The sequence below is a fragment of the Lepidochelys kempii genome, chromosome 24, assembly GCF_965140265.1.
Source record: "Lepidochelys kempii isolate rLepKem1 chromosome 24, rLepKem1.hap2, whole genome shotgun sequence".
Taxonomy (NCBI): domain Eukaryota; kingdom Metazoa; phylum Chordata; order Testudines; family Cheloniidae; genus Lepidochelys; species Lepidochelys kempii.
The window spans coordinates 6840437-6866871 of record NC_133279.1 but is presented as its reverse complement, the minus strand read 5'-3'; the positions used below and the strand labels follow the sequence as shown (position 1 = coordinate 6866871).

At 45.9% G+C, this 26435-nt stretch overlaps 1 protein-coding gene across 3 annotated transcripts; it reads right to left on the bottom strand.

The window, feature by feature from the left end:
* Positions 1-1092: 1092 nt before the first annotated feature.
* On the bottom strand, positions 1093-18535 carry MRPS21 (mitochondrial ribosomal protein S21). 3 transcript variants are annotated; one of them, XM_073323011.1, is made up of 3 exons: positions 18515-18535; positions 12516-12719; positions 1093-1529 (listed from the first exon to the last, which is right to left on the bottom strand). In XM_073323011.1, the coding sequence occupies exons 2-3, from the start codon at positions 12596-12598 to the stop codon at positions 1349-1351; spliced, it is 264 nt and encodes an 87-aa protein (XP_073179112.1). In that variant the 5' UTR covers positions 12599-12719; positions 18515-18535; the 3' UTR covers positions 1093-1348. The 3 variants fall into 3 exon arrangements, with proteins under 3 accessions (XP_073179112.1, XP_073179110.1, XP_073179111.1); XM_073323009.1 differs by lacking the exon at positions 18515-18535 and adding an exon at positions 13584-13657; XM_073323010.1 differs by lacking the exon at positions 18515-18535 and adding an exon at positions 13393-13557.
* Between the last annotated feature and the right edge of the window lie 7900 nt (positions 18536-26435).

The window sequence follows — 26435 nt, the reverse complement described above, 5'->3', positions numbered from 1 at the left end:
ACAAGGGATTGACGTCTCATTTCTAGCTGTCTAGATATTAAAAGATATCTAAAAATACACTAAATACTTTCCATACTGAAAGAGGTTGAGGACCTCTTAGATGGGATCTTAGAAACAAACCTTTTGTTTTTCCCCCCCCCAAGTGCTAAATTTTATTTTATTTTTCCATTGGGGGCAGCCAGTATTATGTAGTCCAACTATACAAATCACTTTTGTGGACTCTGGCACACAACAAAGGGTATTACAAGACACTACATGTGTGTAAGATTGTCAGAAAAAGTATAATTATGTGAAAAACAGGATTGATCATATTCAGGAAAACATTTACAGAAGCAGGGAAAGGAGGGTCTGAAAATTATATCTGCAAGCTTAACTTTGACATTTCCTGACATGATTGCTTAAGAGGAACCTTAAAAAAACTGGAGAAAATTAAATGGATACTCCATTAAAAAAAAATAAGTTAAAACACTACAGAAGCAGCTGTACTCTCCCAGGACTCTGAGGACTTGTTTTATTTTATACTCTTATTTTGTCAGTGTAAAGAAGCCCGGAAGTGGGTGGAAATATGTTTACATTCATTTTAAGGCCCCTTTTCACTACCAGAGTTGAATAATGGGACCACAGTATAAATGAGGATAAGGCTCTGAACCTCTACTGTCTTAAAAATAATCTGCAAATGATGTATACGAATTCCATAATCCACACCCTTTACTGCCAACCAACGGAGAGTAAAATAAAGGGAGGGAGAATGAAAATACTTGCAGCAGCATCTTTATTCTGGAATAAATCAGACCTAACTCAGGTTTTTCCCTGTTTTCACAAGCACTGCCAAGTAGGAGATTATAATTAGAGCCCGGCACGGATACAAAATTTGAATCCCCATCCACCCGGGATCTGCAAAAATGGTCCACGGATATCTGCATTCACGGATGCGGATCTCTGCGGATATCGGCAGATTTGCAGGGCTCTAATTATAATGAGCAGCAAGCACTATTTAAAGGAATTGTTCATAAAAGGGAAAGCCAATTCTAAACTCTGAATTAATATAGTTTCCTTATGTTTGTGTCACCCAAGAATAGCAGGACAACATGCTAAAATGGTCACTTTATTAACAGATAGAAAGACAACATGGCAACTGCTCAGAAACAGAGATTCTATGGTATGATGTCCTTCAGTCCTGCCCTGGTGAAGAAGGGAGATCAGTCTCCATGACCCATTCAGTCATTGGCCTCTTGGCTGAAACTAGCCATGAGGCGATCAGATCTGACAGCAGTATGTTTTGGGTTTTTTTTTTTTTTTTAAAACAGAAGTCACTGGGCTGTTTCCCCAGCTATTGTAATTCTTTGACCTAACAGCCTAGCCAGGGGTCCTGTCGATTCTTCCTCATTAGAAATGCAATCTTCCTGGCCATCTCTGTGTTATAAATCCGCCGGCACATCTCGTAGGTCTCCCGCTGCCTCTTGCGGCATGGTTTCTCATAGTACCGGCGCCGCTTGGCATCCTCAATGATCCCATCCACTGTCAGAATTCTGAGGAAATTAATGAAGTGTCATATTTTGCATTTCCCGAGGGCCTTACAGTTGAGCATAATAAAGAGCTTTACATACATTCGTTAAGTCTAAAGCACAGTGAAGTCAGTTGTCCACACAGTAAATCAGAGGAATAGAATCTAGAAGTCCTATCTCTCAGCCCCCTGCTCTCACCATCAATCCACACTCCCTCCCAGTCAATGGCACCAACAGGTGACTTCAGCACAATTGGCATAATTTATTAAGCAGCAAAAATAATGAACCCTCTCAACTGCCTCCCATGACAAATGCTATCCCGTTTTGCAGATTCAAATTTGTCCACAAAACTGTTTATTTCTAGAAATTAACATCAGAAATGTCAAATAAAAAAAGGGGGTGATTTCAGCTAGAGAAATGGGCCCCACGCAATTTTCAAATCTTCTGTATTAATCAGTATTTCCTGGGCTTCATTTTGGGGTCTGTGTCGTACATTGTGCCTATGAGCACATTGAGAACTGTAAGGAGGAAAATAAAATCCCTTTAAAACTTTGTTATTAAACTATCTGGTAGCTGTAATAAAAAATCATGGAATAATGGGACTATGGCAGCTACCTCCACTGTTAGATTTTATAGTCTCTCTCCTCTTTAGGCTGCAGGCTCATACATGTGCTATTCAGCAGAGGGCAGTAGTGCAGAGAGATTAGAGAAGGCCACATATAGTCTGAACCAGACATTGCTGCAGGCAATAGGAAGACTCCCATTGAGTTGGATCAGGCCTCCCCAGGGCATCCCCACAGAGATGAGGAACCTTTTATCCACAACATGACACATTCTGTAAGAGAACAGACTCTGCTACACAAAAGGCCTTCTCAATAAGGCTGGCTTACATACATTTCACTGAACGCAACACGTCTGTTTCAGCTGCATTCCTGTGCTAAGTTATTCACGGAAATGGTCTCAACAGCATTACTGCTGGCAAGCTATCCATTATAAGCAGGCAGGACGGTGTCCTTCCCCATTCTGTAACTGAGCAGGTGAGCCTTACCCTACAGTAGTTTTCCTTGCGATGTCAACTCTCGGTCCCCTTCTCTCACAATAGGACTCCTACCAGAGTTCAGGTAGTGGCTCTCAACCATTTCCCATGCATTTTAACAGAATAAGAGTTAAGAACTTGTAGCTAAAAGGTTCCTGACTGCCAGAAGTGAAACACAGACAAATTGCTAAGGAGGAGTACAAAAGAATAGCACAAGCATGTAGGAACAAAATCAGGCCAGGTCTACACTACAAACTTCTATCGGTTTCAGTAATGCTGCACAGGGATGTGAAAAATTCACACCCCTGAACAACATAGTTATAACCACCTAACCCCCTGTGTAGAGCGCAGAAGAGCTTCTCCCACTGACGCAGCAACTGCCTCTCAGGGCATAGTAGCTATATCCGGCCTAATGGCTTCTTCACTAAAGCACTACAGCAGCACAGCTGCATCAGTGAAGACAAGCCCTCAGAAAGGCTAAGGCACAAAATGAGTTACCCCTAGCAAGGAACACAAAAAGCAATAAGAGGGTCTTTAAATACATCAGTAGCAAGAGAAAGATGAAGGAAAGCGTAGGTTCTCTATGTAGCAGGGAAGAAGAGCTAATAACTGATGACATCAAGAAACCTGAGGTATTTAATGCCTATTTTGCGTCGCTAAAAAGGAGAATGGTGACTGGATACTCAACATAATATTAACAATAAGGGGGAAAGAAAGCAAGTCAAAACAGGAAAGATCACATTAAAGAATATTTAGATAAGTTAGAAGTATTAAAGTCAGCAGGACCTAACGAAATTCATCCTAGGGTACCTAAGAAACTAGGTGAAGCAATGAAGTGAGCTGTAGCTCACGAAAGTTTATGCTCAAATAAATTTGTTAGTCTATAAGGTGCCACATGTCCTCCTTTTAATCTTGGAACTGTTTGCAATTGTCTCTGAGAACACATGGGGGAGGGGTGAAGTCCCAGAAGACTACAGAACGGGAAACATAGTGTCTTTAAAAAGGGGAACAAAGAAGACCTGGGGAATTATAGACCAATCAGCCAGACTTCGATACCTGGAAAGATACTGGATCAAATTATTAAACAACCAATCTGTGGGCACCTGAAGGATAGCAACGTTATAAGGAATAGCCAGCATGAATTTGCCAAGCACAAATCATGTCAAACCTTCTTAATTTCCTTCTTTGTCAGGGTTACTGGCCTAGTAGCTATGGGAGAAGCAGATGATGTGATATATCTTGATTTTAGTAAGGCTTTTGATAGTCCCACATGACATTCTCATAAGCAAACTAAGGACATGTGGTAGATGAAATTACTATAAGGTGGGTGCACAATAGGTTGAAAGACCACACTCAAAGAATACTTAATGGTTCGCTGTCAAACTGGGAAGGCATATCCAGTGTGGTACCACGAGGGTCAATCCTGGGGCAGGAACTATTCAATATTTTCATTAATGACTTAGATAATGAAGTACAGTGTATGCTTGTAAAATTTGCAGATGACACCAAGCTGGGAGGGGTTGCAGGCACTTTGGAGGACAGGATTAGAATTCAAAAAGACCTTGACAATTTGGAGAATTGGTCTGAATTCAACAAGATGAAATTCAATAAAGACAAGTGCAAAGTACTTCATTTAGGAAGGAAAAATCAAATGCACAGCTAGAAAATGGGGAATAATTGGCTGGGTGGTAAAGTAGTGCTTAGTGAATCACATACTGAATGAGAGTCAACAATGTGATGAAGTTGCAAAAAAGGCTAATATCATTAACAGGAGTGTCATATGTAAAAGACATGGGAGGTACTTGTCCTGCTCCACTCGGCACTGGTGAGGCCTCAGCTGGAGTCCTGTGTCTAGTTCCGAGTGCCAGACTTTAGGAAAGATGTGGCAAATTGGAGAGAGTCCAGAGGAGAGCAACAAAAATGATAAAAGGTTTAGAAAACCTGATCTACGAGGAAAGGTTAAAAAAAGGGGACATGTTTAGTCTTGAGAAAAGACGAATGACGAGGACCTGATGATCATCTTCAAATATGCTAAGACCTGTTATAAAGAGGACCGTGATCAGTTGTTCTCCATGCCCACTGAAGGTGGGACAACAAGTAATAGGCTTAATCTACAGCAAAGGATATTGAGGTTAGATACTCAGAAATACTCCTTTTTAAGTATAAGGATAGTTAAGCTCTGGAATAGGCTTCCAAAGGAGGTTGTGGAATCCCATCATTGGAGGTTTTTAAGAACAGGTTGGACAAACCTGTCAGGGATGGTCTAGATTTACCGGGTTCTGTCTCAGCGCAGGGGGCTGGACTTGATGACTTCTCAAGGTCCCTTCCAGCCCTTCGTTTCCATGAAATACCCTACCAACAAGAGGAAAGCGTTATTTCATGCATTCTCCCCTTGCCTGCTAGTCAGAGGAAAACTCCTAACCACAGATTGCACTTGAAGGACTATAGTGGGTTTTCTGATATGCCATGTCAGACTACAGGCACGTTTAACGGCCTCAGATGAGGAGCAGGGTGATTTAGTGGTTGCCGAAAGGGCTTGATGCAAACGCTGAGTTACTGACTTCATTGAATAACCTTTAACAAGACCCTTGGATCTCAGCCAGTCCAGCTGCTAAACTGTGTAAATACAGCTGCTGCATAAGAATTCAATTCACATAAAATTGCCTGAGATCCATTTTGCCTGTGGCTTAGGACACTAACAATAACTGGAGCATAGGAGTGTATCTCCTCCTTCAGGCACTAGAGGAATTTACCTGTCACAGCTGCCAGTCAAAGACAGGCTTAGATCTTGTCACATCAGATTCTGCAGCTTTTCCAAAGTAAGATCAGAAATAGCTGCTTCCTCTGCTTTATCCTGCACACATTGGACATTGAGAGGAATTTTACAGAGAAGGGAAACAGAAGCAGAGAGATCAGGGAAGTGACTTGCCCCAGGTCACAGAATGAATCGGGCAGAGCCAAGATCATAATCCAGACCTTCTAGCTCCCATACCTGTGCAAAACCATCCTTCCTCCGCTGCCAGAGTAATCACAGAACAACAGAAGAAAGAAAAGGACCTACTAAGCCACTCAGTCCATCTCTACACTGAGGTCCAACCACTTGTGGTTTGTGACGTCCAGTTTTACAATATGCTGAGCAAGGAGGCTTCTACCACTTCCCAAAGGAGATGAATCCATAGCCTAATATATCACACTACTGGGAAGTTTTCCTTGACATTCAGCCAGGCATTTCCCTTTTTTAATTTCAAACCATTACCTCTAGTTATTCCACCCTACTTAACTCCTCTCCTTCCTGGGTTGTTACATCTTTCAACTTACACATCATTCCCCTTTTAGCCAAATTACACTTAAGATCACCTACACTACAAACGTGAAACTTTTTTTCTTGCTTATGTGGACAGAAAAAGACATGTATAGGAACCATGTTTTAGCCTAAGTATCTTAAAGAGCTGAAACATGGTTTCCCAACATGTATATAACAACATGTTCTCATCTATGCGGACAAGAATAAATCCTGTTCTAACACTTAGACATGGCTATTTTTAAAGCAGAGACAGGGCCTTAATCTTTCCTCTGAAATTGATCCCTCCACCTGCCTGATCATTTTTTGTTGCTCTTTATTCTTTCTTGAAGAAAATCAGAATGCACAATAGGGGGATTTCACCACTATGTGGAGAAAACTGCTGTTTAGCTGTCCTTTCACATAAAGTACTTGATGTGTCTACTTGTGAATTTCTTATCAGCAAAGAACAGGTTAAGGGCTAATTCAGACAGAGCTTATATAGATTTAGCAACATGCTGTAGTGATGCTTGACCTGCCCAGTAATACAGCCCTGATCAAACCTGTTACAGATTTTAAAGGAATACTGTCAATTACAGTAGTTTAGGCCAGCAATTTCTTATAAAGAAAAGGTTTTACAAACCTGATTATTAACAATGGAGTTTTAATTATATTATTAAAAAAACAACCACCAATGAAAACTGGTTTTTGTTGAGATTTAAAAATTTCCTTTCGGTGTTGGAAACTCAAACACTGCAGCATCTCTGACAGGGCATGTGAATCAGAAAATGAAACTAACCAGAAAAACGCGAAATTGATTGGTTAGTTTTCATTGCCCAAACAAAATGAAGTGCCAAATAAAAAAAACCCATCAGTAAATAAATGACAGATACGTTAGATTTTAAAACAACATTACTCTTGAGGTAATAGTGTAAAGTACTGCTGGCATCACAAAGAAATTTGCTTTTTAAAAAAATATTTTTTAATCTGACAGTTTCCCTTTAACAAAGTTCACATTTGAATAGAAGCCTTTTTAGAGCATAAGCATTCACATGGCAATGCACGCAGCCTGTATGTCAGCAGATAACGAGTGTAAGATAAATAGTCTTCAATGGACTGGAAAACCCACCCACAAGCATCCAGCATCCAATAAGATACAGCTCAGTTGTTTCTAGTTCCCCTCCTTGTCCCAAAAGGGCAGCCAATCTGAAGGCAGCAAGTTTTCCTGCATCAAGCACTTGTTATGTCACATCGCGCGCTTAGCGAGTCCCACGGGCAAGAGCTGAGAGAGACACATGTTCAGCTCACCAGCTGCACAGGCATTTTAAAACCGTGTTGCCCTTGGTACGGTTCTGAGCAAACACTTATGGTGGAACTGCCGTCCAATCTATATTTAAACCAACAACTATGATCCGCAAATCTGCTGGGCGCAGAAACAAGAGAAGAAATACAAAGCCACACATTCTGTAGTCTGCTGTTAAAAAGGGATGCAGTCAAGGATCTGAGGGCCAGAAGCTGACCTGCAAATACGTTTGTTAAATGAGCTAATCAGTGCTGAATGGTTCCGACTGCAGCTGGGAATTAGGTCCCCTCTAGCCACGATCAGCCAGCTCCAACCCAGTTACGACCTGGCATGCACTGTGCTGCAATAGCATAGCAATCAAAGAAGCCGGTGCAGCATGGAGCCAGCCTCGAGAACACCATGTATACACGGGTTTAAAGTACAGGGCATAGCTTTGCAAAGCTTGTTACGTAAAGGGATCCTTTGGATACAGAAGTAAGTGACTTTGCAGAGCCATACCGTATTCCAAAACACCACTTCCTTGATTCTAGTGTAATCCAGCTCCGCACTTCAGCAAAGTTCTCAGTTTCACATCACCTTGGAGTGGTAGCTAGATAGAACATCAGGACTATGGGGGAACATAAGAATGGCCATACTGGGTCAGACCAAAAGTCCATCCAGCCCAGTATCCTGTCTGCCGACAGTGGCCAGTGCCAGGTGCCCCAGAGGAAGTGAACCTAACGGGTAATGATCAAGTGATCTCTCTCCTGCCATCCATCTCCACCCTCTGACAAACAGAGGCTAGGGACACCATTCCTTACCCATACTGGCTAATAGCCATTAATGGACTTAACCTCCATGAATTTATCCAGTTCTCTTTAAAAGAGACTTTACAGGCTTTAATATTTAGGAACATAACCCTATAATTAATAACCTTTTACATTTTTACAGCACTTTTCAAATCCAAAAGCACATCACAAACTACATGTGTATAGCACCACTGAAAGGCAGCCAGCTCTGGGGTGAATGGGGCTGGGTGAATGGGGCTGACCAACAGATATATGGGGTGAATGGGGCTGACCAACAGATATATGGCACACTACAGAACAGGGCATAGCAAGGGAGAATAAAGGTTATACTGTTCCTTTGAAATAAAAGCAGCTGTTTTTTCTAAACTTCTTTATGATGATGAAGCCCCAGGTAAATGAAGTATTTGCCTTACACAGCAGAAAAGAGGTTTTATGCTGAACAAAACCCCAGGTCCAAAGTCCAATCTTTTCCAAAGACAGTCTCATTATTGGACAGGGGGGGAACACCACAAACAGAGGACCCTAACACCACGCAAACACACACATAACAATGTGCAAGAAATCACAATTTTAGTTGTCACTCCTGCCCTTAAAACGCTAGCCCAGGAGATCAAAGTACTTAACAGCCCTTAAAACGCTAGCCCAGGAGATCAAAGTACTTAACAGAAGCTGAAGCCTGTTGCCAGTGTTTGAATCAATGTCACAATGAGATTGAGAGCTAACAAAGAAAACATATTGCCCTTCTGGATTTTTAGTACTGAAGCCAGCAGAGGTCAGTATGATCACAAGACTGAAGAATTTCAGAGTAGCAGCCGTGTTAGTCTGTATCTGCAAAAAGAAAAGGAGTACTCGTGGCACCTTAGAGACTAACAAATTTATCTGAGCATAAGCTACAGCTCACTTCATCGGATGCATGCAGTGGAAAATACAGTGGGGAGATTTTATATACACAGAGAACATGAAACAATGGGTGTTACCATACACACTGTAAGGAGAGTGATCAGGTAAGGTGAACTATTACCAGCAGGAGAGGGGAAAAAAAACACCTTTTGTAGTGATAATCAAGGTGGGCCATTCCCAGCAGTTGACAAGACCGTGTGAGGAACAGTGGGGTGGGGGGAGATGATAAATATGGGGAAATAGTTTTACTTTGTGTAATGACACATCCACACCCAGTCTTTATTCAAGCCTAATGTAATGGTGTCCAGTTTGCAAATTAATTCCAATTCAGCAGTCTCTCATTGGAGTCTGTTTCTGAAGTTTTTTTGTTGAAGAATTGCAACTTTTAGGTCTGTAATCAAGTGACCAGAGAGATTGAAGTGTTCTCCAACTGGTTTTTGGATAACACGTTCTTCTCTCCTGTGAATGAAGATACAAACCCACATGCTAGTAAAGCAAATAAAATCCCAAAGCAAGGTGATGTTGAAATATATGTGCTGGGCTTATGGGACATCAGTGATCTAGGCTTTTTCTACACTACACAGCTTTTAGCAATACAGCCATGTTGCTAAAAGTCGGGCAGTGTAAACGCTGTTTGTCAGCACTTTTGTGGATAAAATACTTCCACCCCCTACAAGCGGGATTCGCGTTGTGAACAGGAGAGTGCTCCTGCCGACAACGAGCCATTTACACTGTCACTTGCTGTGGCAAAACTTTTGTCTTTCGGAGGGTGGGGGGGGGAGGGTTTAAGCACCTGTGTATGACAAAAGTTTTGTCGTTCAATTGGCAGTGTAGACAAAGCCTTAGACAAGCTTCGCTATATTTGTGGCTCACTAACTCAACTGCAGTAGAAGATACAATGCCCATACTCCCAAGAGCCCATGTCCCATTATTCTAGAGCAGTCTATATATCCATATGCCTGCAATGAGGGACCCGCAAATACACAAACATGGACTCAGTGGAATCCCCAGAGGCAGAGTGGTGCAGCGGTTAGTGCAGATCACTGGGCATCAGATCTTCATAATACTCTCAGCTCTGCCACTGACTCTCTGACACACCACGAGCAAGTCACTTCACCCCTTGCCCCCACCTGTTTCCCCATCTGTAAAATGGGGATACACCACTCATCTCATGGGACAAGGGAAAGAACTGTAGGGCTTAGTTAATGTTAGTGCCTCAGATGCAAGGTGCTAGAGAAAGACAAAGTATTATTATTCTACAGCATGTTACATTTGCAGACACTGGTTAATCTACAGAAGGGATGTACAGTATTTACATTTTGCAGATGGAGAAACGTACATCTTGACTCACAAGCAGTGAGAAAGTCCTTGTCAAAGCCAGAAATCAATCACAGAACCCTGGCTCCTATGTTCAGGCCCATTATTTATTGAGCTCTGACAATATACTTGGCAATGCACAAATACAGAAAAATTCCCTAGCAGCTTACACTGTAAATCACATACACCAGGCTATGCCTCCTCCGATGGATGGAGATCTACATACCCATACTATAGAGCACTGCCCAATGAATTCACATTAACCTGGAAAAATCAAATGATGACCAGAGAAGAATAAGGGAAAGGCAGTGAAAAAGACATTAAATTCTAAACATGGTCCAGCCATGAGGCTTGACAATTTATCTTGAAATGAGAAAGCCTGGCATAAATTAATATTTCTTTCCCCAAGACAGAGTTCCCCACCGAACTAAGACCTCATCCAGATCTGTTGAGCATTATCCTTAATGCTTTCCACTGTTCCAAACAAAGGCATGCTAGACCTCATGGCAAGACAAATGTCCCTTCACAGTATTATTCGGAAGAAGAAAGCAAGTGTCACAGGCCAATATAAAGACATTGCCCAATGATCAAATGAGATAAAAGACTTCAGCATTTTAGTTTGTTGTTTCTGAGGAACAAGTAAAGGGTTAATAACACAGCAAGAAGTTTACTATCCCTACACAGTGGACACTTTCGTTTCTACCACAGACACTGCAAGCTGAAAGTCTTGTCTTGAATTCAGTCAGTGGCAGTTTGGGGTGCACAAGGAATGCAGGACCAAGCTGTAAGCCATCACGCAAGTTATATCATTTTAATTTGCATGACAGCAATTTCCTCAAGAATTAAAGTTCAGCTGAATTTCCACACTCCATTTCTCTCTGTTCTAAACTAAGCCTCCCACCTCTGTGCAATCCTTCACAGACATGAACTACAATAACATTTTATCCTTCTCTGATGCTTTCCATCTTAGGATCTCAAAGCTTCCCAACACATCTGCAAGGTGGTATTATCCTCATTTTCCGGGTGGGAAGCTGAGGTGCAGAGAGAAGTGATTTTACCCAGGGCAGACAGGACAGGTTTATCCAGATGATATATCAGCAGCAGGTTGGGAAAATGAAGCCATGTTTCTAGTCCACAAAATCATCCTTCTTTCATACGATATGGAAAAGGCTTAGTGGGCCATCTAGTACAATGTTTCTCAATCTTTTTGATATCAGGGACCAGCTTGCTGCCTTCCTAAACTGTGTCAGGGAGATCTCAGGGACTTGTCGTTAAAAAACACTGATCTAGTACACCCCAGTGCCACTGCAGGATTACTCCCTCCAGCCCAGTTTTTAGTGGATTGTCCCTCCTGAAATCCTATAGAATCCTATAGAATGTCACAGTCCAAAATCTTGATATTAGCAAATACTTCCTAGTATTCAGCCCATGTTTTCCTTAAATTGTCACCCCAATTTTCTAGTTATAACCCTTTTGTGCTGCTCTAAACTAGTTCTTCCACTCATTGGCATCTACACCTTTTAAATACATGCACATTTATTTTGTGACACCCCCCCCCCATGATCAATGTGAAATATTCATCCTTTCACAGGCTTACTGGCTTTAATCTATGCTAAATGTTACCTTTTCCCCTTGAAATGTAATGTAATACAGATTTAAATTTAGTGATTTTAATTAATACAGTATTGGGACTCTCATTTTCATGTGACAAAATGAAAATGTTAAGTGAAGCTGAGAGACTATGGTTGCCTTGTGCATTTCACATACCTGATGAACCCAGGTTTACTGAACTCCATTTCACTGACTCTCCAGGATTAATGAGTTCTTCCCTTTGCTTGGGAGGTCTGCCATGCCCAGAGCCAGCCAGCTTGTTTCAGAGGCTGCTCTCACAGCACAATAAAGACTAGACAGAACAGCCTAACTGGATCATAGCCCTGTAAAGCTACTTCACTGCAGTTTAAAGTCAGGGGACAGAAAATGCACTTACCAGCACTTGTTAAAGGCCCCTTGTGATTTTTCTGTGTTCTCAAGCCTCACCATCCAATTCGGTCACAGTCATTCAACTGACAGAAGCAAGAATAAAATCCAGACTCCTGACCCCCCCTCCCAGGCCACTGCTCTAACCACTAGACCACATACGATTAAAACTATTACTACCTGTTAGAAATCTCCCTTCCCCTAGCAGGGGTCGAGCATATGATTTGCTCAAGTGTTTCTTTGCTCTAACAGTATGCAAAGAAATATAAATCACACTTATCTGAATGGACATAACCAATCACAGACAAACCTAACAATATTTGCCACAAACAAATACAGAGGACTCACTTTGCTCATCAGTAAAATGCAGCTACTTCTGGAGTGGAGTCTGACAGCTGTTAACATTTACCTGCTTAGTGTCCTGTAAGCAGCATCCACATTCCCATTCTGGACCATCACCGTTCTGGCAATAAATTTCAGGTGATGTGACATTTTGGGTGTAGCTGTTCCTGAAGAAGCTTAAATCACAGAGCTAGAGACCTCTATACTGTGTTTTTGGCTGCTACACAGATAACCTGCTCTTCGGGGAGGCCACTGAAGTGAAGTCTGAGATCTACAGGGAAAAGAAGCCACAAAACTTAAGCATAAGTAACAGATTTCTAAACAGACATTTCTTGTTCCTTTTCCAATTGATGTGTATGGTGCCGAGCAATCGATTTGTTTCTATCCTAAGGTCCTTTCCTTTAGTAAATTTTAACCAGATCGCTTTTGACCCTATTAACAGCAAATTGTCACACACCAGCAGAATTCTTGAAAATACTACTAGATGTGCCCAGATTTCCTCTGGTCAGGCCTTGCTTGTCCTGTCCCACGCTGATCACATTTTAAATTACTACTCCTTTGAAGACAAGCTTTAAAAAATAACAATTGTAAAGTATGTAGGGGATTTTGGGGAGGGGGGAGGGGCTACTTTGAGCATTTGCTCTCCAACGACAAGTTTGTGAAAACGTTTGCCAAAATCTCACATGTATGAAGTACTGTTAATTAATCGCACAAGGTGCATCTCAGCAACACCCTCTCATTAAGGGATCCTGCCACCCCCAATGGCGGGGGGGGGAGGTGCCGTCCCACACCCCTCCTCGGACTGGGGGGCGGGTGCCATGCCCCCACCCCCTCATAGCTGGGAAGGGGAACCGTCCCCCCACCCCTCCTCTGCAGCCCCTCCCCGGGCTGGGGGGTGCCGTCCCCCTATCCCCCTCCGGGGCGGGGGTCCCCCTTCGCCCCACCCGTTCGCTGGGGACGGGCCGATCCCAGCCTGCCCAGGAGAGGCCCGGCCACGACCCCGGACGCGGCCGCCTCGGCGCCGGGCCCAGCTTCCACGCGAGCCCGGGGATCCCGAGCGGCCTCCGGCCGCAGCACCCGAACCGCGCCCCGGTCGCCGCCCGCACGGGGGGCCCCGCCCCCGGGAGACACTCACCCCCCCCCGAGCGCCCCGCGCGCCGGCCAGCCACAGATACCGGAACCGGAACCGGAACGTAGCACCGCGCCCCCCCGCCTGGGAAACCATGGCAACCAAGCCCGCCCACTGTGGTGCCGGGGGAGGTGTCGGGAGGACCGGGCAGGGGGATGTTGGGGTGCAGGGCAGGGGGGAGGTGTTGGGGTTTAGGGCAGGGGGATATTGGGGTGGAGGGCAGGGCGAGGTGTTGGGAGGACAGGGCAGGGGGAGGTGTTGGGGTTCAGGGCAGAGGGATGTTGGGGCGCAGGGCAGGGGGAGGTGATAGGGTTCAGGGCAGGGGGATGTTGGGATGGAGGGCAGGGAGAGGTTTTGGGGCTCAGGGCAGGGGGAAGTGTTGGGGCGCAGGGCAGGGGGCAGTGTTGGGGCGCAGGGCAGGGGGAGGTTTTGGGGCTCAGGGCAGGGGGAGGTGTTGGGGTGCAGGGCAGGGGGAGGTTTTGGGGCTCAGGGCAGGGGGAGGTGTTGGGGTGCAGGGCAGGGAGAGGTGTTGGGAGGACAGGGCAGGGGGCAGTGTTGGGGTTCAGGGCAGGGGGATGTTGGGGTGCAGGGCAGGGGGAGGTGTTGGGGCACAGTGCAGGGGAATGTGTTGGGAGGACAGGGCAGAGGGAGGCAGTTCCCATATTTTCAGAGCAGACCTCTCCTCCATTTATTCTCCCAGGAAACCTTGTGGATTTCATGGGTGTGTAGGATCAGGTTTGGGGTGGGATCTTGGGAAAACTCATTGTGTTGCGCATGAGCAATGTTTCACGGAGATTTAAGAGAAAGCCCAAAATGTGTTGGTTTAAATCAAACCCTTATTATGAGAAAGTCAGGCAACCAGCTATGTTTCAGTGCCAAGGTTATAATGCCATAAATAAAATAAATTAGCTAGAAGTGTCACAGAGATGGATACAGGACAAAAAGAGAAATAGATAGATTAGATGATGTGACATGGGGATGAGTGTGCTAGGCAGAGACAAACAGAAAGGTAGGTGATTAATAGATTATATTCTGAATTGTTCCTACACTGTCCGACATTCCTTAGGGCAATGGTTCTCAACCAGGGGTACATGTACCCTGCAGCTATGCAGAGGTCTCCCAAGGGGTACATCAGCTCATTGAGATATTTGCCTAGTTTTACAACAGGCTACATAAAAAGCACTACCGAAGTCAGTACAAACGAAAATTTCATACAGATAAAATGAGAAAGTAAGCAATTTTTCAGTAATAGTGAGCTGTAACACTTTTGTATTTTTATAACTGATTTTGTAAGCAAGTAGTTTTTAAGTGTGATGAAACTTGGGGTACACAAGACAAATCAGACTCCTGAAAGGGGTACAGTAGTCTGGAAAGGTTGAGAACCACTAGCTTAGGGCACAATGTTCCACCATCCCTGTCTATCCTGCTGTTTTACAGAATGGCTACTTTATTGTTTTTCTATAACTTAATTTTTGTTATGAGGCTAGATTGATCCATTGTTCAGCTCCACAACCTGGAAGACCAGTGTACTACTTTTCATCTGGTCAATACCCTTTGACTTGTCTGACTTGGGTGGCTCTACAAGGAGTTAAAACTCCCACTGGCATAGCTCTCAGGGTCACTGGAACACACAACCCTTTGCACTATGTCAAGGAGCAGTCCCTAGGGAAGGATAAATTAGAGTTCAAGAAAATGGAACAAAGCTTATTTATAAGGAACAAGCTCTTTCCTACCAGATGTTTAATTTGTAGTACAAAATCAAACAGTACAGTACTCTAATGTACGATCCTTTGCTGATATAGAAGTGTGTTTAGTAATAAGGGATAAAGGACATTTGGCACTGAATGAATGCATGCTTTGGAACACAGGAGAGGTGTTCACACTATTAGGAAGTGTTTGTGGTTAGGAAAGGGGACTGGAACCAGGATTTCTGAGTTCTGTAACAGTTCATGGCAACTGCACCTGTATTCCCCTCTGTGATCCAGCAAAGGCACCCGCTCCAGGCTCCTCAGCTGTCATCTCTCTTGGGTAAAGACCCACATCTCTCTCCCTTCTGACCAGGGTTTTCCCAGGCTGTATAGTTCCTTTTCTATGCTGTAAATTCCCCAGCAAGTGAGACTGCCTAAGCAGGCCTACTATGCTTTCTCCTCAGGAGCTATAAACAGTGCAGCTGCCCACAGGTATAAGCTGTTACCGCACAGCCCTTTTTAAGCAAGCGCATTTATTCTTTAAGGTGAAAGCATTACAGAGAAAACATATTAGAACAATAAAGTAACCTACGCATGCTAAGAAGCTTACCAGAGATCACCCCCTACTCCAGTAGGGGCTGTGGCCAGTGATCAGTTCTTCAAACCCCACCAAGGGGTTACAAGTTCATAACAGCTGTTAGCATAGAACAAGCATGCCCACGAATGGTTCGTTCTTTCCTTTTTTTTTCAGTTAGGGCCTTTGAGCTTGTCGTTTTATAACAGCTGATCATTGGACAAAGGTCCCCTCCTCCAGGCAGAGCTTCAAAGGGCTGATTTCTTGCATAGGCAGAGAAGGTACATGTGCATACACCACCCCCTAAAGATTTCCTGGGAAACCCTCTTACCTTTGTTTGCCCCAAAAGTTCATACTTGTCTGGCATATTATTTCAAATCTTCCTTTAAAACTCATAATATTGCTCAGGGTTTAGAGTGGTCACATCTCCCCCCTACAGAAGTTACAATCCACAATACGACATAAACTTTGCATGGTCACATTATCTGCCACTGTCTGTTCATCAAACTCATGCCACCAAACCATTACTTATGAGATGTCGAGCAGGGAGCAAGCTAACCAGTGTTTTATAAACTGGGGGAGGGCTAGCAGAAGCACTAGGCCATCACTGAGGCTAATGTTTGTCATACATACTCTCTGGGCTCCTCTGTCAGTTCATGCTGAGTTTGGTCAATATCACATTAACATATTTGGAAAGTCATTGTTCTATGGAGCTGCACTGGAGCAAAATGTCCTTCCTAAGGGACAAGTGTCAAAATTGACAGGGACCTGCAGAAAAACGAGTGTTGGCTATATGTTCTAGATAGACTCCACCACCCCCACAGGAACTGGACTCCTCTGTTTATCCATGGAACAAGTACAGCATGCTGGGCAAGTTACCCATATACTATCTCACCAGTGGGTGTCACCTACACCCTGGAAGTCCCATTGCTAATGGAGAGAAAGGAGTTCACTCCTTGGTCTTATTGAGCATATTCTGCAAGAGCTATTCCAGTCAATTTCCCGGTGTAGACAAGCCCTTACATGTTTTCAGCGTAACCACAATAAAGGATGTCACTGTTTCTCTCCCACACCTGCCCGCAATCAGCATGGTTTTCACAGACTTCAACCTGCCTCCCTAGCCTCATCAAATGCCTGGGAGAAAATATGAGCTTTGTAGCATGCCAAGGAGGTTAACAAGGCCACGATCTGATGGACTGAGGCAAAGAGAGAGTTGCCTTCGCAGAAATTACTCTGCCAGTAGCCCCTTTCCAGTTTAAACCAAGGAGAATTCAACTCAGGCACCACCACCAATCACAACAGCAATTGGATCACACAAGGAGAGAGGCAGCCCGTCATGTAGTGAAGTCCTAAATCATTTGGGGCTCTGTTCTCCAATCCCACCTCATTACAAGTGTTGGGTGAACCTCAGGAAGGTTCCTAGTTTGGGTTGGTTCAGATCAACACCCTGTTCTCTGGCTGATCCAAAACCTTGTGTCAGCAAAATCGGGCTGGAAATCTCATGATGTCAAGCTCACTCATGAGATTTCTGGAATCAGAAGGGACCAGGGATACCATGAAAACAGACTTTCTTGCCCATATGCTGGTGCTTCAGTGTTTCATCATGGCCCAGCTCACACCCGGCTTCAGCAATGAGCAATAATAAGGTATGGATTAATCACACATTTCAGGACCTTCCAATAGTATTCATTCAAAAAGCAAGGCCTTCAATGGGCTTTAGATCAGACTCTATTTGAAGGCCCCAATATTCCCAGCTGCTCCACGCAGAGAAATCACTGAGACCATGTGGAGCCCCATGGTTGTGCACGAATGCAGGGGTTTGCCAGCACGGAGTGGCTTCCAGGATCAGGGCCTTAGCTATTAAAACTTAAGTGAACTTTAAACATGCATCTGTTCATTGCTGAGTGGGTGAGAAAGGGAAAAGAGCAGGCTGCGGAGGGCAAAGTTTTTTGTCATGGCTCCTGCTGGCTCTCAGATTCATGCTGAGTCTGATCAATATCACATTAATGCTATGGCGGTTTTTCAATTACAAACCCATTGTTATGGGAGTTTACAAGTGGGGTGTATAAATTCAATAACATTTGACACAGAAGTTCTCTCAGGGGTGAATATTACCAGGGGTGATTGTTTTTAAACATTATCTGAAGAGGGATGATGGTGGGAATCAGCACGTGATCTGAGATCAGGGGTGGAAGCCAGGATTCTGGAGCTCTAATCTTGGCTCTACCATTGACTTGCTCTGTGACCTAGGCCAAGTCACTTTATTTCCCTCTGTCTCAGTTTCCCCCCAGTGTGTAAGACGGAGAAGGTAACATTTCCCAGTCTGGCAGTAGAGGTAGTTAGGATTAAATTTGGTCATGCTTGCAAAGTACTCCAGAAAGGCAGCATACTACATATTATTATTACCAGGTCAACAATCTATGGACTAAGATGGGTTTGCACAACACACACATTAGAAGGGCTTCCTATGAGGCATTCCACTCTATTGGGTTAAAATCCACATTTAAAAAAACGCCTCCATCCAGATTTGCTCAGCAGACTGGAAGAGCTCAGTAGGGGGCTTTTGAGTGAAAAATCGGTGCTTTACAACCTTCCATAAATGGTCTTTTGGGTTTGGGGCTTTTTAAAAAACTCCCATTAAAAGGACAGAGTCTCATTTCTCTGTCATCACTTACCTTTAAATTCTAGCTACGAAAGCGATCTTGTGGGGCTCCTCCATTTCTTCCTTCTCCATCTTGTCTCATAGTAGCTCAGTTCACAAGCCAAAAGATATTTTTCTAGTTGGCCAGGCAGCTCTTCGAATTGAACCTGGGGGGGGGGGGGGGGTCTGAATTGGTAGCCGGGCGTCTTTCTGTCTCTCACCTCATCAGCAGTAATAAAGATCCTTCAGTTGGAACTTAGCTGAGGAGACGCCAGGCAGAATGGATTCCAGCTCGCTTGCCAGGAGCTGTGGCGGCTGTCGCAGAGCCACCGGGGTGAAGCGCTTTTTCAGGCCGGTCCTGGTGGCGGAAGTGACTCAGAAACTCACAGGGAACAGTTGGGGAGTCGGAGGGGCCAGTTTTACAACATTACTTGTCAGAGAAGACCCACATTTTTATGAGGGTGGGTGTGAATTTGAGGTGACGGCTGCACAGCCCTGGAGACCCAGATCCTCTGTGTATCAGCAGAACAAGGTGAGACTCCCACTGTGAGCTGATCAGCGTGTCTCAATCCTGACCAGAAGGCCAAAGAGAGCTGTATCCATAGCCCATTGATGCCTTGACCATTCTGCTGAGATGATCAGTGAGGGGCCAGTTCCCACCAATGTCATAGAACCTTGCCCACATGCAGGGCTGGATTTAGGGGCAGGCGACTGCCTGGGGTGCCGGGCTTTGGGGGGCTCTGGGCACAGTTTTTGTTGTTAGCGACAAAAGGGAAAATAAAATGTTGGAAGTAACATGTTTCCGGTATTGATGGTAGTACATTTCAGTTCTTCTTAACATTAAAAAGTTTCTAAAAGCTTAGTGGAAATGAATTTTTTTTTTTGCTTATATATGGGGGCACAAATAAATACACATTTACAGATCCTCGTGTGCAAATGTATCATCTTATATGACAGGACTAAATCATGCATGCAAAGTCATGAAATGGGCTACAAATGCAATAAAAAATAAGGTATTCAAAAGTTTAACAAATGGGGGGGGAAGCACCATTTGGCCTTGCCCGCATGTGCCACCCACCCTAAGAACCTGTGCTCACTCTCACGCACACACGCTCATCCCATGGCCACATACACATACCAACCGCACTTGCTTGTTTGCAAGCACGTTCCCCCTCATTGTGATCCTAGACTCTGGTGGAGGTCATCTGTAGGATTTGAAGTCCCCCATGAGGCTAATTGGACCAGACAGCTGTAAACATTTGGTGGTCTCCGCTCCAGGGTACTAGTGGGACTCTGACCCTGTCATCTCTGCATCCCATTTAGCCCAGGGCGCCCTGACAGGGCCGCTAAGCCATGCAGTAGTATTCCTTAAGAGCAGCGAGCTTGATGTTCCTTGAAGGATAGCATCCCCCTGCTGGGTCTCCATGGAAACAGCCATTCAGTCTAATTCCTGCCTCCTCTTTTCCCTTGCTCCACTGAGCATTTGTCTTCAATAATTCACATCAGCAGCCCCCAAGCCCAGCGGGGGGATTGGGAAAAGAGCCCCACACAGCCTAGCCAGTGCATAAATCATTTCTCGACAAGGAAAACTACTCTATTTTCCACTTCGGACTTTAAAAGCCTTTTTTAAAAAGCACCAGTCCAAGAGGGCTGTCAGTTTCAATTCCTCTTCCCACAAGCTTACCTGCCCATGGGCTTAATTTAACCCTTTGGGGACTGGGGCCATACAGACATGTCCCTCTTAAGAAGTCTGTCATCAAGGAATTGCTTGCCTTTTCAGGGGGAATGTTTTCTTGTGCAGCTTGCTCAGGGGGTGCTGAGCACTTGCAACTCTCATTGATTTCACTGAGACGTGGGGATGCTTGGTCCAGGATCAGATCAATGGCATCTTCTTCATTTCTGGAGGAGCGGTAGCTCAGCAAAGGCAGCCCTGGCTCCATCACACGCCTCCTGTCCCTACTAGAGCCCCCAGGTGCTTCGTGGAGGTTGGTGGCCTCGGAGACTGGTGAGGCCACACTGACACGAGGGTGTGTACAGACTTGGCATCCGGCACTAGGAAAGTGTCATGCCCTGTCAAGGCTCCAGGCAGGGTGCTTTGTCTAGCCAGCCTCCAGTGAGCTCCCTAAAGCTGTGGGCAAATTCAGTCCGCTGACAGTGTCCTACCGGCTCACCCTGTCCCCCTGATCTTCACTTTTAGAACAGCACCTGGGCATCTCAAGACAGGCTTAATCACAAGCCAAGGGAAGGAGAAAAAGCCTGAGAGTAGGGAGCAAGTGGCCTTCTATACAATCACATGTAGGTCTTGCTATGACCAGCTGCTCCATGCCAACAAGTCTCTGAGGCCATGTGCAGCCCCCTGGCTCTGCATGAGCACCGGGATTTGCCAGCACAGAGCAGCTTGCAGGAGTGGATGTGTATTATTTAAGAACTCTTTGTCCAACACTCGAACTCAGGCGCCGAACCTTGGAAACATCCAGGTCACTTGTGATTTAAAAACTACTTTGCCCCACCCTTTGGCGCTGCCCAGTTCCAACAGGGAATCATGAGTGGCACAAATCATATAGGCAAGAGCTTCCTTGGACAATTACTGGCTCTGAACCAAGCAGTTTGGATCGTTCATATCATCAGCCAAATGTCTGGGCGTTAATCTAAACCTTGGTTCACCCATCATTGCCCAAGACAAAAGGGCCAAATTCTACCATGACTTACCCCCCACTCCCATGACCAAAATCAAGGTGAAGATCTCATCTTGATTTCGGTCACGGGAGTGGGGGAAGGGGGGTAAGTCATGGTGGAATTTGGCCAGGCTGTGCAACTCACTCAACAAGTCAGCTATCACCTGATGTAGAGCGGACAAGCCACAGGACAGAACCACAGCAGGACCACCGTGGTAGGGGCCAGTAAAGGTCTTGGAGTCCTTTGAACAGAAGAAATTCTGGGCCTTTGACAGCTGCTTATTGCTTGGGACCCTTCACAGCTGTTTCAAGGCAAATGAACTGGCCTGAGGTGAGAAGGCCGAGGCGCATATGGGGTCGTCTTGCCTAAAACCGCAGCTTGTACGGAGAATAAAATCCTGCCTAATAGCAGAGAGCTCATGACACATGCTGGGGGGAGGAGGGGGAGGGGTGGTGGCGGCACAGACATGGCCATGCCAGTGATTGGCATTGGACATGACCAGATCTGATTCCAAGGTCACACTTCAAATGAATTGTTTTTTTGGGGGGGTTGGACTGGATGACCTCCTGAGGTCCCTTCCAACCCTGATATTCTATGATTCTTCCTTCCACCCCCCCTGCGCTGATGAGAGGCTGATGAGAAGAGGAAAGGGATTGCAACATTCTGTCGCTGAGGGGAGCGGGGGACTGACTGGCCTTTCCCTCCAGTTGCCGAGTTTAAAACTAGCTTTAGTTGAAAGGCGTTACTGTCTGATTGCTGGCCGGAGGCTTGGCTGGAACTAGTTGATGGACAGGGGTCAGTGTCAGAGAAACCGTCACGACACTTGGCACTGATTGGCCAGCTCAGCAAAAAGCCCACAGGCTGAGTTGGCTCCGAGACTGACCTAGCTACACATTTTGAATGTGCCCAACCCCACAGAGTCATGATGGCACCTCTTTCCTACCTCCCATTGCTGTCCTTCCCGGGCACGGCTGCAGCACGTTGGCACAGGAAGCTTGCCATGCAAACCTTAGTCATTCTGTAGCTGAAAAGTGGATTTCAGTCTTCAGGGTTCTTGAGGCCTTTAGTACAGAGGTCGCATAGATGGGTACCTTTCATTGGCACTTAGTTTATAATACATACAGTGCCAAAGAAACGGAGCCAACTCTTGAGCGGGGGCCAGCAACTAAGACAGAGCATGGGCAGGTGGGAAATTTGGGCCAAGGGCTCCAAGACAAACCCCCTACACTGATGAAAAGAGGGAGGCTGGGAAGTGAATGCAGAGCAGACAGGATGGTGATGTCTTAAGGTCTCATCCAAAAGACCCATAAAGAGTAAACTGCATGGCACTCTTCTGATCTATTTGGGAAGGGCAGAATGGACCCTGCTGGGATTTGAATGGTTCTGGGGTCTTATATTTCAGCTCAGAGGTTTGGAACACTCAGCTTTCCCTCTCTGTTTCTGGCATTGCTGCTGTTTTGAAGGTGCTGCAAACCCCAAATGTCAGTTTCCCCTTGTTCTTTACACTCCCCCGTGACATAAAACAGCAGCTGCCTGATAAATAATGCCAAGCCCTGGCTAAACTTCTGAGCTTGGCTTCTCTGGAGGTAATAAAGAAGCCGGAGCTTTGATCTGTGCTCTGGCTAGCTATACGCTTAGCTCTGCAAGTCGGGGCACACGCCAAGGCCCAGCCATTGACAGGGTGTCTAAAGCACAACCTCTCAGCTGAATCCGGTTCTCCCACATTGCACAAAGCATGCCGCCGTGCAAGGAACCAGTTGTGCAGCGGTGGCACGGATGCGTCAGAGCAGATCCTTTCCCAGCTGCAAGGACGCCACGTAAAACCACGTGCCTGCCTAGGTTTAATACCCAAGCACAAATAATGGAAGGAGATTGCAGAGGAGACCAACAGCTGATCCTGCTGGAGCCCTCACCGTCACCTCTTTATGCTTCTGAGGCAGCTGGCCAAACAAGGATGGGGGCAAAGTCTCCTCTGGGCAGCTTGCGCCTTCTCCCCTCCTTCCCGGGAGTGACAGCTGAGCACTGAGGCTGCAGTGAGGCTCCCTTCCCAGGGGCGCTGCTACCTCTGCAGATCGGGTGCAGAGACAACCCCCAAGTGTTACAGGGGAGCTTGTGAGATTTGTGGGTTTGTCCATGTTTTGTGGGAGTGGCTTGTTTTCCCTTCTCTCATTATCACGTTTAAATGATCAGCTCCTCTTTGGGGCAAGGCCTCTCTGTTGTTTCTATAGTGCCAAGCTCAGTGGGGTCCTGGGCCATGACTGGGGCACCTAGGTGCTACCGTAATACCCCTAATAGCACTGAAACATGCAGCACCTTGCACAATGGCTGCCTGCTTTAGGACTGGGGTGACCAGCCACAACTGCAGGGCAAAGGCTGAATGGTGCCTGTTTATCCAGAAGGCTCATTCGCAGAGCTGGCTGAAGTTTCATTCCAAATGCTTTTTTGCCCCCCAGCGTCGTTGCGGGAATGGACGCTTCCATCATCCATGGGGGGTTCTGTACTGGGCTTTTTTTGGAAAACTGACAGTAGAAAAAAAATTGGGTTGGGATTGAATAAAAGCTTTCCAACTTGTTATTAGCGAGAATAACCGCCTGCTTCACATGGACAGGTTACTTTCTTCTTAGGTGGCTTCTCCATTCCTGGAGGTTTGCAACCATGGTAGCCCATTCTGCAGGATCCTCTGCTCATCTCTTGGTGGATGAATAGGCCTTTAGGTCCACCCAGGATACCACATCGGCCGTCCAACGCCGTTTTCTGCCTCCTGTTCTGCCATCAGCTTTTCCTTCCAGTGCCCAATAACATGCATCGTCCACCCACCCTCTTAAAATGGGCCCCGTCATGCACATTGAATCTTTCTTTTCCATAAAATCTCCGACTACTGGTTACTGAGTTCCAATCCACTCCAATAGTTTTTCGCTGGACAGTTTATTCCAAAAAGATGTAAAGGGAAATTTTATCAAGGCTTAGTTGAGATTTTCAGACCCTAGTCCTGTATTGGCAACATACATCAGAAGGCAGCCAACTGATCAGCACATAGAATATGAGGGTTGGAAGGGACCTCAGGAGGTCATCTAGTCCAACCCCTGGCTCAAAGCAGGACCAATCCCCAGTTTTTGCCCCAGATCCCTAAATGGCCCCCTCAAGGATTGAACTCACAAGCCTGGGTTTAGCAGGCCAATGCTCAAACCGCTGAGCTACCCCTCCCCTCACAGGCCATTGCTTAAATAAGAATGGTAGGCATTTCACAGTGTATTAAAGCCAACTTTAAAAGGTTTAATCTTTAACTATCTTAAAAAAACAACGTCAAAAAACAAGCAGCACATTGTCATGCTGTGTAGCACGTGAGAAATTCACATTGCACCATGTTCTTCAAGCACAGTGCAGGTAGCTTTGAGCCTTCACATCGCCTCTTAAAATCAGACTGCTTTAAGGGTTACATGCAGCCTGCAGTATATTCTGCCTAGCGTGGACAGGTGTTTTGGGTTAGCAAGCACAGATGCCTTTCAAAACACAAGGCGGCTTTTTGCCTTGACAATAGAAGGAGCTTTCTGGAGCCCAAGACCCAAGTAATCAGGAACATTGGTTAGCAAATACATCTCTACCCACATATAACGCGACCCAATATAACACGAATTTGGATAGAACCCAGGAAAGCAGCGCTCTGGGGGGCGAGGCAGCGTGCGCTGGTGGATCAGTGCGTCTGGCTCAGACACGCTACTCTCAGCGGTGTGTTAAGGGTGCCAGGCCAGGGCCGAGGGGTTGAATAAGGGGCAGAGGGTCTCGGGGGGGCGGTCAGGGGACAGGGTGGGTTGGATGGTTCAGAGGTTCTGGGGGGTGGGGCGGTCAAGGGAAGGGGGTATTGGATAGAGCGTGGGAGTCCCAGGGGGCCTGTTAGGGGGCGAGGGTGTGGATAGGGGTCGGGGCAGCCAGGGGACAGGGAGCAGGGGGGTTGGGGGTGATTAGGGATGGGGGTGCATCTCTGGAGGGGGCAGTCAGGGGACAAGGAGCAAGGGGGCTTAAATGGGGGTAGGGTCTTGGGAGGGGGGGGTCTCTGGAGAGGGTAGTCGGGGGTTCTGAGGTGTCAGTCAGGGGGCAGGAAGTGACTATTAATAATGGAAATGCTCGAGGCCAAAGCAAGTTCAATATAACACGGTTTCACCTATAAAGCGCTATTTTTTGGCTCCCGAGGTCCGCGTTATATCAGGGCAGAGGTGTAATTGAGAATCTTTCATTTATTCGGGCTGAACTGGTTTAGGATTTCAATGCAACAGCAAATGCTGTTCTTACCCACTCCACTGCCCATTGCTGGGATCCCATTCTATTACGTGACCCAGGCTGGGTTAGTACTGAAGTGGGAGACATAGAAAATTCAAGATGCCGGAGGACACATTCGCAATTCAGTTACATACTTACATTGTAAGTCCCCTGAGGCAGGGACTGTCTTTTTGTCCTGTGTTTGTACAGCACCTAGCACAAATAATGAAATGGGGCTCTCACCTCCAACAGCGTCCTGAGCCGGTGCTGCAGCTTGGGGATGGGAGGCGCTGCGGCTGCAGTCGGTTTCTTGGGTGACAAGACAAACAGAATCTGACCCCTTGTCATCACTGAAGATCCCATGCCAATTGTTGCAAGAGTTCCGGCATCCAACCCAAATACCCATCCTCACCTGCCTCAATCCCCTTGTCATTTCTTGCGTTGTTTTTCCACTTCCTGCCCTGGAGCAGATGTAGCAGTGTTGCTGCCTGCTAACAGCAGCCACACGTTCCACTCCAGAGCTAGGTGCATTTTGGTAGCTGGTGAGGAGAGCCTTCAAGAGTCTGCCTGATGTCATGGGATCCATCAGAACAAAAGGCACCATTACAACATAAGGTGTTAAGGCAAAGGCTTTGTTCAACCATCCATGTGAATTGTGTGGGTCTGGTTTAGAAATGTGCAAGGAGGGTGTGTAATGTCAGGGAACGTGAGCCAACGATGCACAGCCACTCCTGTCTTATACAAGAGCGGCCCATTCTCCTGGGAGATGTTGTTAATAATATACCTAGGCATGCTACACCTTTAGCAGTTTGCATTTACTGTCTCTCCCCTCAGCCTTCCAGAGATGTGCCAGGTGCTGTATCATCTAGTTAGATATGTATTGGTGAGAGAGATGCTACAAGCTGCGGGACAGGTCTCAGATTACTCTGCAGTCAGCAGTACCTAGTAGCTAGGTTAACAGTGTTGTAGACAAGTATTATTCTTGTTTTACAGATGGAGAAACTGAGTCACAAAGATAGTGGACT